The sequence below is a fragment of the Theropithecus gelada genome, chromosome 7b (assembly GCF_003255815.1).
Source record: "Theropithecus gelada isolate Dixy chromosome 7b, Tgel_1.0, whole genome shotgun sequence".
Taxonomy (NCBI): Eukaryota; Metazoa; Chordata; class Mammalia; order Primates; family Cercopithecidae; genus Theropithecus; species Theropithecus gelada.
Window position 1 is genome coordinate 63,085,515 of NC_037675.1, and position 18,673 is coordinate 63,104,187.

Genomic DNA, 18,673 nt, shown 5'->3' on the forward strand with positions numbered 1-18,673 from the left:
TAAACTTTGCTATTGTAACTTACCTAAGGCAGAATGTTATTTCATGTTTAATAAAACGTTAAGTCTATTCTTCATTAAAACTATTATTCTAGTTTTTAGGAATTTCATTTTGAAAGCCCACCTAATTGCATAAATAATTGTGCATGTGTGAGAAATAAAATGGAAAAATAAATTAAAATCATGACCAAGAGAGTTATAAATAACCTTTTTTTTTTTTTTTTAAGATGGGGTCTCGCTCTGTTGCCTGTGCTGGAGTGCAGTGGCACAATCAGCTCACTGCAGCCTTTACTGCTGGGACTCAAGCGATCCTCCCACCTCAGTCTCCCAAGTTAGCTGGGACCACAGACGCATGCTACCATGCCCAGCTAATTTTTTAAAAATCATTTGTAGAGACGAAGTCTTACTGTGGTGCTCAGGCTGGTCTTGAACTACTGAGCTTCAACCATCCTCTCATCTCAGTCTCCCAAAGTGTTGGGATTACAGGCATGAGCCATCACCCAGGCTACCATTTTTTTAAAAATTGAGATGGGGGTTCTCGCTGTATTGCCCAGGCTGGTCTTGAACTCCTGGACTCAAGTGATCCTCCCGGCTCAGCCTCCCAAAGTGCTAGGATTATAGGCATGAGCCACCACACCTGGTGGAGTTAAAAATTAAAATACACCATTAAGGCATGGAGAAATTATAATACAAATGGCAGATAATAGGACTTTAGAGAATCATTAAAGTTGAGGTGCCAGTCTGAGTCTAAGGCCCAATAAAAAAAAGTTCACCAGAATTTTAAGACAAACAACTGCTTATCTGACTTCTTCGGATGTTCTCAATAATTCAAGACCATGTAGTTAGATTATAAGTATTACATTGTGGAGGCCCACATATTAACAAAAATAGACAGTAAGACCGCTAATTCTTATGAATGAATTGTTAAAAATAATCAAGTGTTCCGAGATTTTTGGAAAGTACCTCGTGAATTAAAAAATTAAAGTCTTTCTACATTTGTGTGTTCTTAAACAGTGTATACTAATCGTAATTATTTTAAAAATCATGTGTTCTAAGATTTTTGGAAAGTACCTCTTGAATTACAAAAACAATTCAAGCAAGTCATTCCACATTTGTACCTTCTTAAGCAGTGTATACTGATCATAATTGAACTTTTCTTCATGATGGAAAGATACCACAAGGAAAATTTCTTATGTTCTGCTGTCCTTTGTTGCTCTCCAATTTAAGTGCATACGTTTGCTTCTATATTATACAACCTCAAATTTATTTTTTGTATAATATTTGAGGTTTTCTTTTTCATATCATTTATTATAATAGCTAACCTCCATTGAGAGAATGCTCTGTGCCAAGACACTGTTCTTCCTATTTTATATGCTTTTAACTCCTTTATTCCTCACAACAACCCTGTGAAGTTCACTGTTAGACAATTTCTGTTTTACCAGGAAACTGAGGCACAGAGTTACTAAGTAACTTTCCCAACATTATTTGGTTAGTAAATGGCAGAGCTTGGGCTGAACTTCAGTAGACTGGCTTCAGAGTCCACGCTCATTAGTCCTTTGGAGCGCTTTTCATATTCTTGAATTCTCACATTCTGTCTTTTTTCATGCTGTCAGCGGGACCTGACTCCTGTTTTTAAATTTCATATTGTGTTTTTACTGTTAATTTGGAAAACAAATGCATACTTTTTAGAATTCTGTATAAAGGAGGAGTAAATATGCGATGAGCAAGGACCTAAGTGGGCTGTCAGTGAGTTTAATATATGAGTTCTAATGTGCAGAGTTGAGGTTTATATTGACTGCTCAGTGCTTCCCTGGGGCTAGACTATAAATGGATGGATATTAGGAAGTCTTGTTCTGATTTGGTAATGATGTTAATGCATTATTCTAAATCAGATAGTCTTAATATAGTTTAAATGTATGTTTCGAACCAAATGTTCTTTTTTAAAGCACACAAACATTTTGAAATCATTCCTAATGTGGTTATGAATTATTGATGTTCCATTGGGAAACTAAAATGCAGATTTTTCTCTTTTAGAAACTAGGGACTGTTGCAAAGCATCATATTTTAGTGATACACTGAGAGCCAGTGGTGTGTTTATAATAGGACAAACAGTCCTATTATTCTTCCGTATAAATTCTAGAAAAATGCTTTAGAATTTATAAATTATTACAAAATAAGACTTATTTTTAGAGAGTTTAAAATTTAGGGTTTTTTTTAATGGTTTGTTGTTGTTGTTTTTTTCCTCATTAGGAAAACACTAGTACTTTTCAGTTACCTTGATTTTTAAATTAATCTGCAGGTCCCCATTCAAAGGCCTTGGGTTCTTTTCAAAGGTCAGTATAATTCAAGCTTAGATTATGAAGGACTGAACATACCCAAAGGATTTTGCACGTGGATCTTTACTGCCACTACCACAACCATCACCACCTACGTACACACACGACACACTCATTCTCTCTTTCTCTCTCTCTCCCTCCCACACTCCCTCCCTTTCCCTCGCCTCCCACCCCCACCCTTTGCTCTCATGGCATCTTTTAAAAATATACTCTTGAATCCTTCCAGGGAGGGCAAATTCACTTCTTACCTAAGTAAACCCAAGTGGCATGCATCAGTACCAGGACTGCCCATCTTGCCTAGTTCCATTATTAAATGAGTATAGGCTAGAATTCATCTTGTTCCTTAAGAGTCCAGCATTTCTAGCTAACCATGCCTACATTTAAACTTACTCTCATTTCTTTTCTACTTGACAGTGTTCTTCCAATATACTAGCATTACAATTTCTAGATTTGATTTTCTCTCCTGTCTTATTTCCATCCGTTTTCAAGTCTATTAAGATCTACCTCTTCATTTGTCTTTTACCACCATTCTTTTCACTCATACTACTGCTACTGGCTCAGCCCTCTCATTACAGTCACGTAATTCTAACATATATATTGCTGCTAAGTTAATTTTCCTTAAGTTACTGATTGTGCTTTTTAAAAGCCCCTTGTTGAATATTTAGGCAGGACTCCATGTGGACATCCACAGGCCTCCGTAGTACAGCCCTAACCTTCCCTTCTGACTTTGCCTTCCTACTCTTCTATGTGTACTTTACATTGTGGACAAACTACTATATGCAGTTTTTCAAACATGTCCTATTTTTCCTACCTCTGTGCTTTTCATTCTCTTCCTTCTCCCTGGAACCTTCTAACCCATCTCTACTTACTGACATTCTAATGTCTCCTTTTCTAAGCAGGACTTCTTGATTCCCCTTGACTAGAAGTTATTCCTCTAAGCTCTCCCTATCCTCCCTTAAAGCATTTTTATAAGTCTCAAGTACCAACTCTACATTGTGTTTTTGTTGACCTTACTATATCTACTACATTTTTAACTTCTTCAGGAAAGGTGGTGTGTCTTACTCATCTTTGTATTGCCTGCAATCTCTAGTCCAGGTTCTAAATAATAAATATTTTTATATGCGTTTTGAAGTACATTGACCAATGAAGATAAGAAATCAAGAGGCTATTTCCTTTTTTTTTTTTTTTTTTTTTTGAGACAGTGTCTCACTTTGCCACCCAGGCTGGAGTGCAGTGGCACAATCTCAGTTCACTGCAACCTCTGCCTCCTGGGTTCAAGTGATTCTCACGCCTCAACCTCCCGAGTAGCTGGGATTATAAGCGTGCACCACCACACCTAGCTAATATTTATATTTTTAGTAGAGATGGGGTTTTACCATGATGGCCAGCATGGTCTCAAACTTCTAGCCTCAAGTGATCTTCCTGCCTCAGCCTCCAAAGTGCTGGGATTACAGGCATGAGGCATAAGCCACCATGCCCAGCAGGATGCTATTTCCTTAGTCACCTAAATATAATCTCATTTTTAGTTATAGAAGGTTTGAAATAGGAGTGAATAGACTTTACTTAATTCTGACTGTACTTTATTTCTGTAGTTTTTTTTTTTTTTTTTTTTTGAGATGGATTCTCACTCTGTCGCCCAGGTTGGAGTGCAGTGGCACAGTCTCAGCTCATTGCAACCTCCGCCTCCCGGGTTCAAGTGATTCGACTGCCTCAGTCTCCCGAGTAGCTGGGATTACAGGCACCCACCATCACACCCAGCTAATTTTTGTATTTAGAGACAGGGTTTCACCATGTTGGCCAGGCTGGTCTCGAACTCCTGACCTCAAGTGATCCTCCTGCCTCAGCCTCCCAAAGTGCTGGGATTACAGGCATGAGCCACCATGCCCTATTTCTGTAACTTTTGATAAGTCATTTGATCTGTTGTTGTTTTCTTATAGTAACAAAGTAGAAATAATTTTCTGCCTGCTTTACTAGATAAATTAAGGGGAAAAAATAAGATATGTAAAAATGTTATCTGTTATTAAAAAGAAAGTTGCTATTTTAAAGGTTCTGTAAATACACAGAGTGCTTATTAGAAATTGAGCTAACACATTCAGGAAAGAATAGGAAGAGTTTGCTGAAGTTCTTTCTTTAGGGATTCTTGTGTACCAATAGCACAGTTAAAGAGCAAACTCATACCATTTTTATATTTCTCTGTAGTTTGACTAAACTTACTTGCTTGAATGATTAACTGTTATCCCAAATACGGATTATCTTTCAGTCAACTCAGGGAATCAGAGCTACTGAGTAGTATGTGTCAGATCTCTTGGGTGTGCTGGAGTGAGTAAAAGGGGAATGAATTACTGTGTTCATGCTGAGACTTTTAATTGAACAGGTATTCAGTTGATCTAGGTGATGGGCACTTTGCTACTTTCATTGTAACAAATTTGTATATTTAGTTGCTTTAAAACTTTATTTCATGCTTTCATTAGGCCCTGTGAAAAAGGGTAAAGAACAAAACACACAGCGAAGCTTTTTTCTCAGAATGAAGTGTACCCTAACTAGCCGAGGAAGAACTATGAACATAAAGTCTGCAACATGGAAGGTAAGTGAAAATTATTTGTGATTGATGATACACTTTATTTATACATAGGCATTGCAGTATTAAGATAACTTTAGAATTGTGAGGGAAGGTTTACAGTTCCTTGGTGTTTGGTTATGTAACATTTATACCTTCAACTGATTTGCATATGATTCCCAAAATCCAGAACCGTGTAGTAATTTGCCAATTTGAGGCACAAACTTAAATTAGGTGAATTGTGGCACTGGTATACTAGGCTTACTTAATCAGTTGGTTTTACCAACCACACAATATTTGGATCCTGGTAGGGCTTAATTTTCTATTAATCATGGTTTTGTATCTTTGTTCAATGTTGAGACATAGTCATCAGTGCAAGAAATAACAATCAAACCAGCCCGGATGATGAGATGAATGAAAAAGCAGCCTAGACTTTATATGAGGGGAATTTTTTAAACAGTAATGTATAGGCCCTGGGCAGGAAGTAGGTCATGGGTGGTGGAAAAACGTTCATTGATTTTCAAAAACCTGGTTAATCCACTAGTGACAGTAAATTTTATCAAAGCTTACTGGCCATATCACACTCAACAACATCTCTGCTTTTTTTTTTTTTTCCCTAGCATTGTAAAATTTTTGTTAACTGCTTTGTTTTCTTCTTCATACACAGGTATTGCACTGCACAGGCCATATTCACGTATATGATACCAACAGTAACCAACCTCAGTGTGGGTATAAGAAACCACCTATGACCTGCTTGGTGCTGATTTGTGAACCCATTCCTCACCCATCAAATATTGAAATTCCTCTAGATAGCAAGACTTTTCTCAGTCGACACAGCCTGGATATGAAATTTTCTTATTGTGACGAAAGGTAAATTAGATCTAAAATGTGAATTTGAAAGTTTTAATTAGTCTACAGCATTATTGAATATTCACCGTAGCAAAGATTCAGTGTTGGCCATGCATGGTGGCTCACACCTATAATCCCAGCACTTTGGAAGGCTGAGGCCCGCGGTAGGATGGATCATCTGAGGTCAGGAGTTTGAGACCAGCTTGGCCAATGTGGTGAAACCCCATCTCTACTAAAAATACAAAAATTAGCACTGCGTGGTGGCGGGCACTACTCAGGAGGCTTAGGCAGGAGAATCGCTTGAACCTGGGAGGTGGAGGTTGCGGTGAGCCAAGATCACACCACCACACTCCAGCCTGGATGACAGAGCAAGACTCCATCTCAAAAAAAAAAAAAAAAAATTACTCAGTGTTAAACTATGCTTTCCACTAAATTAAACAGAATAATACATCCTATAATATTAGATTAACTTTGTAAATTAATTCAGCCACATTTATTGAACACTTACTCTGTACTATGAACGCTTACTTTACTAGGTGCTATCCAGAAATTAAGATGAGTCTTTTTTTCCCCAGTAGGGGCTCTGCTTACTTAAAGAGAGAATTTCAAAAATATGCAGTGTGTATTTTGAGCAAAGATAGATTACCTTAGGTTGGGGACTAGAAAGCCAAGTGTTTGTACATCTCTTCATCCTACATATTTTCCTTGAGAAGCTTCAATCTTGCCCATGGTTTCTATCACTATTTCCCACATTTCTTTCTGTAACTAATTCTATTTAATTGCCAACTTAATATTTCTATCTGGATATTCTTCTGTATTGTAAACTAAGTATTTCTGTAAGTGAACTGTACCACTACTGCCCCCAAACAACATCATCATCAAAAACTGCTTTTCTTCCTATAACGCTTATCATGGTTAATACACCACCATATGCCCATGACTCCAACAAAACTTTGGAAGTCATCCTTAACTTTTCTTTTACATTCATTGGCTACATACAGTTGATGTCTAAATCTTACAGATTTACTATCTACATATATCTACATTGATCGATTTCCTCCTTTCCATCCTTGCACTCCTGCCATTGAATTCATTAGCTCATTATTACCCTTGACTTGAGTTGTTGGCATAGCTGCCTTTTTGCCAACAGATTTGTACCCTTGTAATCTTTCATCCAAGTTGCCAGAAAGTGGGTGTCCTAATGTGAAAATCAGATCATGTCATTCTGTTGAAAATGCCTCAAATGCTTCCCTTCATCTTTGCATACAAAAATATTTTGTTTATAAAAATACTAGATGAGGGAAGTAAATTTTCATTTATCAAAAGAAGACGTGCATTTTAAAAGACTGAAAAAAAATAGACCTACACAATACAATCTAAACTTAGCATGGCAAACAAAGATATTTATGCTCTGGCCCTTGCCTACTTCTCCAGATTAATCAAGAGGAAGAGGGACTACTTATTCTGATGTGGCCGCCACCGCTCTATAGCTAGAGAGCTCCCCATGGTGTTTTAATGTCTTAGTGTAGTGGTCCCCAACCCCCAGTACTGGTCCGCAGACTGTTAGGACCCCGGCTGCATAGCAGGTGAGTGGTGAGCATTCCCACCTGAGCTTCACCTGCTGTCAGATCAGAGGCAGCATTAGATTCTCATGGGAGTGGCAAACTACTGTGAACTGCACGTGAGGGATCTAGGTTGTGTGCCCCTTATGAAAACCATCTCGACCAGTGCCTGATGATCTGAGGTGGAACAGTTTCATCCTGAAACCATCCCCACCCCCATCTGTGGAAAAATTGTCTTCCACAACCTGTCCCTGGTGCCAAAAAGGTTGGGGACCACTTTCTTACTGCCTTTGCACATACTTTCTTTCCTATTCTGTAATGACATTTTCTTCACTTCTTAACACATACTTACCTTCCAAGTGCATCTACTCCTTTGTGGGGCTTTCCTTGTTCCTTCAAGAAGAAGCTGCACTGTTCCTTGTACATACCTCTTTTGTTAGCATTTATTCTACTATTGTACTGCTTGTCTCATTTTTTACTATAAGGCTATAGTATAGTATCGTAGCTAAAGGGGACATAGGTTCTGTAGCCTGACTGCCAAATCCTGGCTTTGCTGCCTATATACAAATGATCTTGGACACATTAGTTCTTAGTTCTTGTCTGTAAGCATCAGTTTCTTCATAATACTAACTTGAAGATTATATGAGAAAACCAGTTTAAGCACTTAGCCATAATATAAAGTAGACAAGAAACCCCACCCCATTGGATAAGGAAATATGACAGAACTCTGTCTTTACAATCACATGTTAGATTCACTCATGGCTTGCAGCTCTGATACTTACAATGTGGCCTTGGCCTTGGTACTTAACCGTTGTAAAACTCACATTCCTTATCTATAAAATAAGAATCATGGCCGGGTGCGGTGGCTTATGCCTATAATCCTAGCACTGTGGGAGGACGAGGCGGGTGGATCATCTGAGGTCAGGAGTTTGAGACCAGCCTGTCCAACATGGTAAAACCGCATCTCTACTAAAAATACAAAAATTAGCTGGGTATGGGGGCACGTGTCCGTAATCCCAGCTACTTGGGAGGCTGAAGTAGGCGAATTGCTTGAATCCAGGAGGCGGAGGTTGCAGTGAACGAAGATTGCACCACCGCACTCCAGCCTGGGAGACAGAGTGAGACTCCATTTCAAAAAAAAAAACATACCTCAGAAGGATGTTATGAGGATTAAAGAAGTCTGTTGAGTGCCTAGTGTGCACAGTGAATGCTTCACTACTGGTGTCAACTTTAAGAAAATGAATATGGAAAAGCTAAGATTTTAAGGTGTTTACTACTAGTATTCATGTAAATGTATGATGGAACAGAGATTTCCATCCTATTTTGAGAAATTATTTTTTATTTTTTTGAAAACTTAAGGTAACAAAGTAGAGGGGAGGCCAGGGAGAAAGGAAGGTAATGGAGCAAAAATGAGAAAGGGAGTGACATTACCCTTTAGTTATAGCAGAAAATTAGCAAAATGATCATGACAGGAGGTAACAGTAAAGACAGTCAGCTCATATATCAACCAAAACAGTTTTGAGTTTGACCAACAGACTGTTATTTTCTGATTTAGAGCTCTTTCCAAGAACTTCTCACATCTATAACTCCTGAGAACCAAGCTATGGAAAAAATTTTACTCAATTTTAAGAAAATCTAACATATCAAGCTCCAAAATTCCAAAATATTCCACAAATAGCTGCTATTTACTATACTCAGTAATAATCATTTAAAATTATTCAACATTTTATTTGAGCATCTACTGTGTTCATGGGACTAAAGTAGAAATGAAGATGAATAGTTCCTACCTCAAAATAAATGAGTTGTATACTGCTTTAGATCACGGGTTTCCTAGTCCATTAAAAACACTTTTTGGTCATATTTTCTGGACACCCCGACCCCTTTGGTATAGAATATAACCTATGTAATTCTCTAAAGTTAAATTAACTTCACCTTTTTTGCTTCAATATGTGTAAAACTGACCTTCTAGGAAAGCATATACAGTTGATATTTTTGACTTTCTGGTATCTTTTAGTGATAGACACACCTCAGATTGAGAAGCACTGATGGACATTAGATTAAATCAGCTTCCTATGACAATATAAACAAGACCCTCATTAATCTGATCCCCCTACCTGCTTCTTCAGCATCATCTCATATCTCTCTCCACTAACCTTATTATAGAATCTTTGTTACCCGCACCACAGTAAACATTTTAAAAAATCTTTTGCTTATGCCGTACCTTTTTCCTGAAAGTGGTTTTGCCTTTCCTTTGTCTCTCTCTAGTCATAAGTCTCCTGTAAGAGGCTGTTCCTCATTCTACCATTCCTTTGCATGGATAGGATTCCATGGAATAGATTCTCATCACTGCATTTATCACATTATTTCCTAAGTAGTACAGTACATCTACTGGAAGATTAGCCACATGTTGAGTTTTGTCTTTGCATTTTCATACCTAGAATAATGCCAGGCACACATGGGCATATTAAGATTTGAATAGTGAAAAAGTCTTTAATTCCATGGGGATTTTATTTAAACAGAAAAATATAAGACCAATTAAAATTATTTTTAAAGCATAATTTCAAGAAATATGACTGATTTTGTTTAAAAACATGTTTTCCTTTATAATGCTGCCACCTGGTGTTGCTGTGTTTAGAGATGGCCCTTTGTAAAGAATTGAGGGTTTGGGCTGAGTTTGGTTTGGGTTTTGACAGATCAGCTTTTCATTTATGTATTTATTTTGTAATAAACTATGGAAGATCTTGCCTTTAAGTGTGAGAACACAAGCAATGTTACTTTTATACCTTTATAGGATATCTTGGCTATGTCCTTCCTGTAGTTAAGTGGGGTTTTTTTTCACACACAGCATGTTATATAAGGTTTGCTTGCACCTCAGTAAGAAAGTCCTCTGAAATCTAAAGGCTGAGAATCTAAAAGCTTAACTCACGTTTTGCCCTAGAAAGACTTGAGAAGAGAGTATTTCTGTTCAGCATGGTACTAAGAAGATAGCTTTCTCTTTCTCATGTCATGGTTGCCGTTACATAGTGCTTACAGAGAATAAGCTCTAGTCTGTGTCTTAAATAAAGGTCTACTCTCTGCCAGCGAGATAGATAGGGTAATGGGATTGTTTTCCAATCTGTTGTCATTTGAAATATTGTTTTATCTGAAATTACCCCCATAATTTCACGTGATGCCAAAAACTAAACTGAGTACAAGAGCATCTTCTAAAACCAACATAATTCCTTTAGTTCCCATTTAGTGTAGATGCTCTTTGGTTGATGATAATAGAATTGTGTAGTGGCTATTGATTTCTCAGAGTGAGGTGTTGCCTAGGGGCTTAAAAGTTACTACATAAAGCATTTGGCTTTATGAAAAAATGTTATAGATTTTATCTATATTTTAAAATAAGTGTCAGTGACTGCCTTTATAACTTTTACCATTTAATTTAGTAGTACTTCTTATTTGTTTATTAATACCCTGCCTTGTTACCAAAAGTATGTATAATGAGATGTGGTAAGAATAGGTAACAAGTAGGCCGGGCACGTTGGCTTATGCCTGTAATCCCAGTACTTTGGGAGGCCGAGGCGGGCAGATCACCTGAGGTCAGGAGTTCAAGAGCAGCCTGACCAACATGGAGAAACCCCGTCCCTACTAAAAATACAAAATTAGCTGGGCATGGTGGCACATGCCCGTAATCCCAGCTACTCGGGAGGCTGAGACAGGGGAATCACTTGAACCCGGGAGGTGGAGGGTGCGGTGAGCCGAGATCATGCCATTGTGCTCCAGCCTAAGCAACACGAGGGAAAATTTGTCTCAAAAAAAAAAGAATAGGTAACAAGTCTGGGTGAAGAGGATAAAAGAGTTAAATAACAGAACGAACATAGAGGACTTAAAGAAATGTGTGGTATTGCATTTAATAACTGTAGTTCCTAAAGGTGAGGTGTAAATTTATTCTAAGCAAAGGAGGATGCTCTTTATTTTTGAAAATTCACTTGTCCATAAGATTAATGCTTATCAGTTAACTTGGGAGGAGAAAAATTTTTTATCAGTTAGTCTCCCTTTTTTTCTTAAATCTTGTATTTTTTACTAACAGAATTACCGAATTGATGGGATATGAGCCAGAAGAACTTTTAGGCCGCTCAATTTATGAATATTATCATGCTTTGGACTCTGATCATCTGACCAAAACTCATCATGATAGTAAGTACAATGGAAGAACTCAGAGATATTCTAATTACTTAACTGTTGCAACCTCTGTACAGTTTGGCTACCCATCGAATTCTCTGGTTAAAATGAACCAGTCTTCCCAGACTAAATGTGTTAACAGGCCTATTCAGTACAGATCTTGACCATTTTGTGTTTTGTATTTGTTGCAACAAATATCAGTAAAAATTGAATCATTGAATCATTGACAAAACTTGCTGGCATTTTAAATACAAAGACTTGAAAATCCATATATTATAGAGTATTGAATAGCATAATTTTCAGAATTCACATAAATACTCAGAACAGTGGTTGGTATGTAAAAGGCACTCAGGAAATATTTGTACAATCAATGAATGTGAAGGTAGTGAACATCACATTTGATAATAAGTAGCATTTTTTAAAATATTTGTAAGTGCATAGTTATGTGTGTATATTTATGGGTGTGTATATTTATGGGTTACATGAGATATTCTGATACAGGTATGCAATACATAAGGATAAATGGAGTACCTATCACCTCAAGCATTATCTTGTGTGACAAACAATCCAGTTATACTCTTTTGGTTATTTTATTTTATTTTTTTTTCTTTTGAGACAGGATCTCACTCTCGGCCAGGCTGGAGTGCGGTTGAGCAATCTTGGCTCACTGCAACCCCTGCCTCCTGGGTTCAAGAGATTCTCCTGCCTCAGCCTCCCAAGTAGCTGGGATTATAGGCGTGTACCACCATGCCTGGCTAATTTTTGTATTTTTAGTATAGACGGGTTTCGCAATATTGACCTGGCTGTTCTCAAACTCCTGACCTCAGGTTATCCACCTGCCCTGGTACCTGGCCTCTTTTAGTTACTTTAAAATGTACGATTAAATTGTTTTTGACTATAGTCACCCTTAACAAGTACCTTTGACATAAGATTTGATTCTGAATTTTACTCAAATGAATGTTAAGATCCCAAGGTAAATTAAACTTTGGACTATCTCACCTGTTTAATCTGTACCTATGCATGACTTCTGACTGATTGAGGATACCTGAATATCACTGAGTTTGTGTGATTGATGAGCCTTGAACTCAAGAGTAAATCCAAGTCTGCAGTCAGGACCCCCCAATCCTCAAAATAATACCATCATTAGGATTTATTCAGTACTTTCTCCCAAATCAATATTTAATTTAAATTGCCTAAATTGCCAAAAGACTTACAATGTGGTATCAATTTATATTTAAATATGCTACGTACAGCTTTTTAAAGTATCTTTGGTTCTCTGGAAACTTTAGTCAGAATTTAAGGAAGTTATTGTGGCACCATTTTCTTGAAAAAGGCTACTGATTATTCTCTAATCTTACACTTTCAACCTAAGTCATTAAAAGAATTTTAGTTACTGAAGATTGTATATTCATGAACTCTTCACTTAGCTCATTGGCAGCAAAGGAGTTTTATTTAGGGGATTTGAAAAAGGAAATGGGTATATTTTCAGCTATTCTGGGACACACTGTCTGAATTTAAGCAGTTACAACTGATTCCACTAAATAAACATTTGTTTTCTAAAACAATGATCAACATTCAGCATCTGTTCATTTAATTGAAAATTCAAAGTTACAATATTTTCTTTGCATGATTCTTTTTCCTTTTTCCCCCTAGTGTTTACTAAAGGACAAGTCACCACAGGACAGTACAGGATGCTTGCCAAAAGAGGTGGATATGTCTGGGTTGAAACTCAAGCAACTGTTATATATAACACCAAGAACTCTCAACCACAGTGCATTGTATGTGTGAATTATGTTGTGAGGTAAGTTTGAGAAATAAACGTTTTTGGGGAATAAATAGTGATTCTTTCTGGATACTCTGTTCATTTATAGGAAGATAAGATTATAAATATTAATTAAATTTTAATTCTTTTTTTTTTTTTTTTTTTTTTTTTTTTGAGACAGAGTCTCGCTTTGTCACCCAGGCTAGAGTGCAGTGGCCGGATCTCAGCTCACTGCAAGCTCCGCCTCCCAGGTTCACGCCATTCTCCTGCCTCAGCCTGCCACGTAGCTGGGACTACAGGCGCCCGCCACCTCGCCCGGCTACTTTTTTGTATGTTTTAGTAGAGACGGCGTTTCACCGTGTTAGCCAGGATGGTCTCAATCTCCTGACCTCGTGATCCGCCCATCTCGGCCTCCCAAAGTGCTGGGATTACAGGCTTGAGCCACCGCGCCCGGCCAAATTTTAATTCTTTTACATCTCTACCAAATTATTATTTTCTGTACTCTGACCTAGGTTTCCAGTCCAGCGATTCTACAGTGATACCACTAAATACTGTCAGTAGTTGTCTATCCCCATACCTTCACTCCTATTTTTAAAAAGACCATGAAAAAAACACCAGATCCATCGACTGGTTTGGTCTACTTATACAGGTATCGGCATATATTATCTCAAGACAGCTCTGTTCTTTTTGTAGGAAGAATACTGACCTACGTTTGTATCATAGCTCTAGCACTCATTAGCTCCCTGACCTTGGGGAAGTCTCTTTATTTTTCTGAATTTCATCTATGTAGATAATCGTTCAGAAGGTTATAATGAAAAGTAAACGAAATTCTATGAGATTAATAAGCTGTATGATGTAATACATGGCTCTTATATATTCATGAACTTTTCACTTAGCTCTTTGGCTTGTGACTATTATGTACATCACAATTTAATCTTTAATTTGATCTATTTTACTAGACTCCTGCCCCATCTAGTCTACCTGTCCACATTATTACCACCTTCTAGTCCACCTTGCCCATTACTGCCAGGCTAAGCTTTCTAGTGTGGATATCTCATCATCTTATTTTCCTTAGAATTTTACTGATCTTTTTATCACTTCCAAGATAAACACTTGCCTAGGTGTATAGCATCCTTGTTTACCATCATACTCATGCATCAGAGATTTAGCCTTCCCTTTAAAATCTAGGGTCACCCCTCTTAGGAAGACTTTGGCCAGTTTTTATTTTTGCCACTTCTGACACCATCGTTTAATGTTTTTATATTAGTGCCACAGAGTTCTTTTGTGACTTTACCATTATGTATGAATCTTCCACTTGGAATGTCTTTCTCTTCCTCACACCCCAGTCTGCCTAGCAAATGCCACTTGATCCCAAGTACCAGCTCGTTAGCTTCTCAATGAAGCAAGCCTTCTCTATTTTAGCAGTTATCACAGTGTATTTTAATTGTTTATATATCTACTTTCACACTGGGTTATAAATTTCTTAAGATCAATCTTTGGTTCTTAAGGTTAATCTTTGCATTCTCAGTTCATTTCAGATAGTGAACATTTAATATGTTAATTAAAGGAGTAATTTACATTTAAGCCACTCGTGAAGATAAACTGCTGCTCATCATCCCTCTTCAACCCTGTCCTGTAGGTGGTATCACCTTATGTTCTTAACCACCAAAGAAAATATGGCCCCTCTCTTAGGACTATCCTTAGATCATGCCTCATATGTTGACGCCAAAGAGTTCTTTTGTGCCAATTTTATAACGTGTGTCAGCACAACAATTCTGAAGATTTGTTGGTGTCCTTCATGTACTTGACTACAAATTGCCTTGTCATCATCACTCTTCCCAAAGGATATCTGAAATTCTTTCTTTCTTTTTTTTTTTTTTTTGAGACGGAGTCTCACTCTGTCGCCCAGGCTGGAGTGCAGTGGCGTGATCTTGGCTCACTCCACCTCCTGAGCTCAAGGAATTCTCGTGCCTCAGCCTCCCAAGTAGCTGGGACTACAGACGTGCACCACCACACCGGGTTAATTTTTTGTATTTTTAGTAGAGACAGGGTTTTGCCATGTTGGCCAGGCTCTTGAACTCCCAGGCTCAAGCGACCCATCTGCCTCAGCCTCCCAAAGTGCTGGGATTACAGGCATGAGCCACTGTGCCCAGCCTAGATATCTGAAATTCTTAACTGAAATTAGTCGAATTATCTTGTACTGGGAATTTTTTTTTTAATTTCAACTTTTATATTTGATTCAGGGGATACATACATAGGTTTGTTACATGGGTATATCATGTGATGCTGAGGTTTGGGGTACAATTGATCCTGTCACCCAGATAGTGAGCATAATACCCAACAGTTGTTCAACCCTTTCCCCTCTCTCCTAGTAGTCCTCAGTGTCTGTTGATGCCATCTTTATGTCCACAAGTAACCCAATGTTTAGCTCCCACTTACAAGTGACAGCATGCAGCATTTGGTTTTCTGTGTCTGGGTTATCTCACTTAGGGTAATGGTCTCTACATGCATCCATGTTGCTGCAAAGAACATGATTTCATTCTTTTTTATGGCTGCATACTGTGCATTGTATTGGGTCTTTATTTTGTAATAGCATTTTAAAACCCTAAATGTGACAAAGTACACGTGAGTGATCATGCATCTCAAGAAATCTTAAAATGTTCCTGTCCATAAAGCAGAATTTTTTAAGACTTTTTCACAGTCCCCCTTCCCCTCACTGTGTCAAGTGCTCATTTGTGAATTACTAATTTCTCTTGTTTTGACAGTGGTATTATTCAGCACGACTTGATTTTCTCCCTTCAACAAACAGAATGTGTCCTTAAACCAGTTGAATCTTCAGATATGAAAATGACTCAGCTATTCACCAAAGTTGAATCAGAAGATACAAGTAGCCTCTTTGACAAACTTAAGAAGGAACCTGATGCTTTAACTTTGCTGGCCCCAGCCGCTGGAGACACAATCATATCTTTAGATTTTGGCAGCAACGGTGAGTAGTTATTTTGTTAATGCCCTAAATTGTGTCTGTTGCTACAAGCCTCATTTCAACTAAACATTACTTTGACGTTTTTTGTTGGTAATCATTTGGACATTACAAGCTAACATATTTTTATAGTTTTCTTAAATGTATTTGCTTAAATATTTTTGCCCTTGTAATTTCTTACCATTCTTGCTTTTTTATATTGTTGGAAATTGTGCTTCAAAGTGTCCTTAAGGTATTTCTTCTTCCCACATAAATTTTTCCTGGCTGCTCTATTTCTGTATCCTGCTGTCAGATTTTCTCCACAGTTTAGCAGAGTTACATGGAAGTAGGCATTGTTGCATTAAAGGATAAAAAGGCAGTCATACTATAACATGAAGCATTGAAAATGAAAACTGCAATTTTAAAGTAGAGAACATTTTAATGTATAAAAAGGTTGGTGTTGCCTTTTGTCTTTTATGCTGTAGAGATTAAGAGGAGGTATCAATAGTGGATTGTAAAGATAACCCAGACTTATGGTTATACTATACTATTATATGTAAACTTTCTGATGAAGGAAAATTTGTTAACATTTTGTTGTTTGATGAATTAGACAAACTTTTCGTGAAAAGGAACACAAATTTTTTGTATGTTAAAATCCCTGTGGCCAGGCGCAGTGGCTCACGCCTGTAATCCCAGCACTCTGGGAGGCCAAGGCGGGTGGATCACTTGAGGTTAGGAGTTCAAGACCAGCCTGGCCACCATGGTGAAACCCCATCTCTACCAAAAATACAAAAATTAGCTGGGCGTGGTGGTGTGCGCCTGTAATCCCAACTACTTGGGAGGCTGAGGCAGGAGAATTGCTTGAACCTGGGAGGCAGAGGTGGCAGTGAGCCAAGATTGCGCCATTGTACTCCAGCCTGGGCAACAGAGCAAGACTGTCTTGGGTTAAAAAAAAAAAAATCCTTGTATACTTTAGACTGACTCATATTTTTTCCCCACAGACACAGAAACTGATGACCAGCAACTTGAGGAAGTACCATTGTATAATGATGTAATGCTCCCCTCATCCAACGAAAAATTACAGAATATAAATTTGGCAATGTCTCCATTACCCACCTCTGAAACGCCAAAGCCACTTCGGAGTAGTGCTGACCCTGCACTCAATCAAGAAGTTGCATTAAAATTAGAACCAAATCCAGAGTCACTGGAACTTTCTTTTACCATGCCCCAAATTCAGGATCAGCCACCTAGTCCTTCTGATGGAAGCACTAGACAAAGTTCACCTGAGGTAGGTGTCATGATATAATCAGAAAGAGACAACTTTCAGATTTTAACATTCAAGAATGTATTTATAAGTTTGACTCAAACACTCATTTGAACCACAAATTACATTTGTGTGTGTGTTTGAATTTTAGCACTTTAAAATTATTGCAAGAGCTATTGCCTAACTTAGACCTGAGCATATGTTTTAGGCTCAAAGATAGTCAGGAACATGGGAAGAAACTAGCTTAATACAAACCAAAAGGTGAAATGTACATTATTTCTCTATATCAGTAGGACAAAAACATCCTGAATTTGGACATTTAAAGAGAATAGTACTAAGTGTGCTCAAGGTAGCCACAGCCTATACCTGTTACCCCTTTTAGTTTGTTTTATTGTGTTTTGTTTTGTTTTGAGAGTCTCACTATCACCCAGGCTGGAGTGCAGTGGTGCAATCACAGCTCACTACAGCCTCAACCTTCCAGGCTCAAATGATTCTCCCACCTCAGTCTCCCGAGTAGCTGGGACTACAGTCCCGTACCACCATGCCTGGCTGATTTTTTAACCATTTTTTTTTTTGGTGGAGTCAGGGTTCTCACTATATTGCCCAGGCTGGTTTTAAACTCCTGGGCTCAAGTGATCCTCCTGCCTTGGCCTCCCGAAGTACTAGGATTACAGGCGTGAGCTCCCATGCCTGGCCCATTACCCCTTTGAGTTGGAGAACTGTCTGGTAGCAATAGACTTAACAGGGTTTAAATGGGAAAGGACTTTATAAATTCTTTGCCCAGTTTAGTCCAATTTCCATCACTATTTTGAAATTTTGGATAAGTATAACATGAAAATAACAAGTGTTACATAAAATACTTAGTAACTGGTCTTTTTTATTCTGGATCTGTCTTGATATTAATTGTCCTATAAACACAATAAAAATAATCTTTAAAGGCTAGGCTGGCCAAGACTGGAGATATCACACAGGGCTCTATTTCTAAATCTAGAATGATTCCATTCTAGGGCTTTGTACATCTAAAAATATACTCAGGAGTAGGACAACTAAGATCCGAACATTATAACTTGATAAATGAGGCATAAATAAGCTTTAATAAGTGGTAAATAATTCTACATTGAATATTTATTGAATAAAACTGACAAGCTAAGAGTAGGAGATTTGACATCTCATAGCCTTGTGGTGAATGAATATATATCCTATGCTCTGGTTGCTTAATTTAC

The 18,673-nt window shown here is 37.8% G+C and overlaps 1 protein-coding gene and 1 long non-coding RNA gene across 6 annotated transcripts in view; one reads left to right on the plus strand and one right to left on the minus strand.

The window, feature by feature from the left end:
- The window catches only part of HIF1A (hypoxia inducible factor 1 subunit alpha), a 53,067-nt gene that overhangs the window by 25,369 nt on the left and 9,025 nt on the right, over positions 1-18,673 (plus strand). For all 5 annotated transcript variants that reach the window (XM_025392651.1, XM_025392650.1, XM_025392652.1 and 2 more), the window contains exons 5-10: positions 4,805-4,917; positions 5,558-5,760; positions 11,374-11,480; positions 13,119-13,266; positions 15,993-16,213; positions 17,188-17,474. In XM_025392651.1, coding sequence (XP_025248436.1) covers positions 4,805-4,917; positions 5,558-5,760; positions 11,374-11,480; positions 13,119-13,266; positions 15,993-16,213; positions 17,188-17,474 — 1,079 coding nt within the window. The remainder of the gene's footprint in view (positions 1-4,804; positions 4,918-5,557; positions 5,761-11,373; positions 11,481-13,118; positions 13,267-15,992; positions 16,214-17,187; positions 17,475-18,673) is intronic.
- LOC112629177 overlaps positions 1-18,673 on the minus strand; it is a 37,297-nt gene that overhangs the window by 6,729 nt on the left and 11,895 nt on the right. The window lies entirely within an intron of this gene.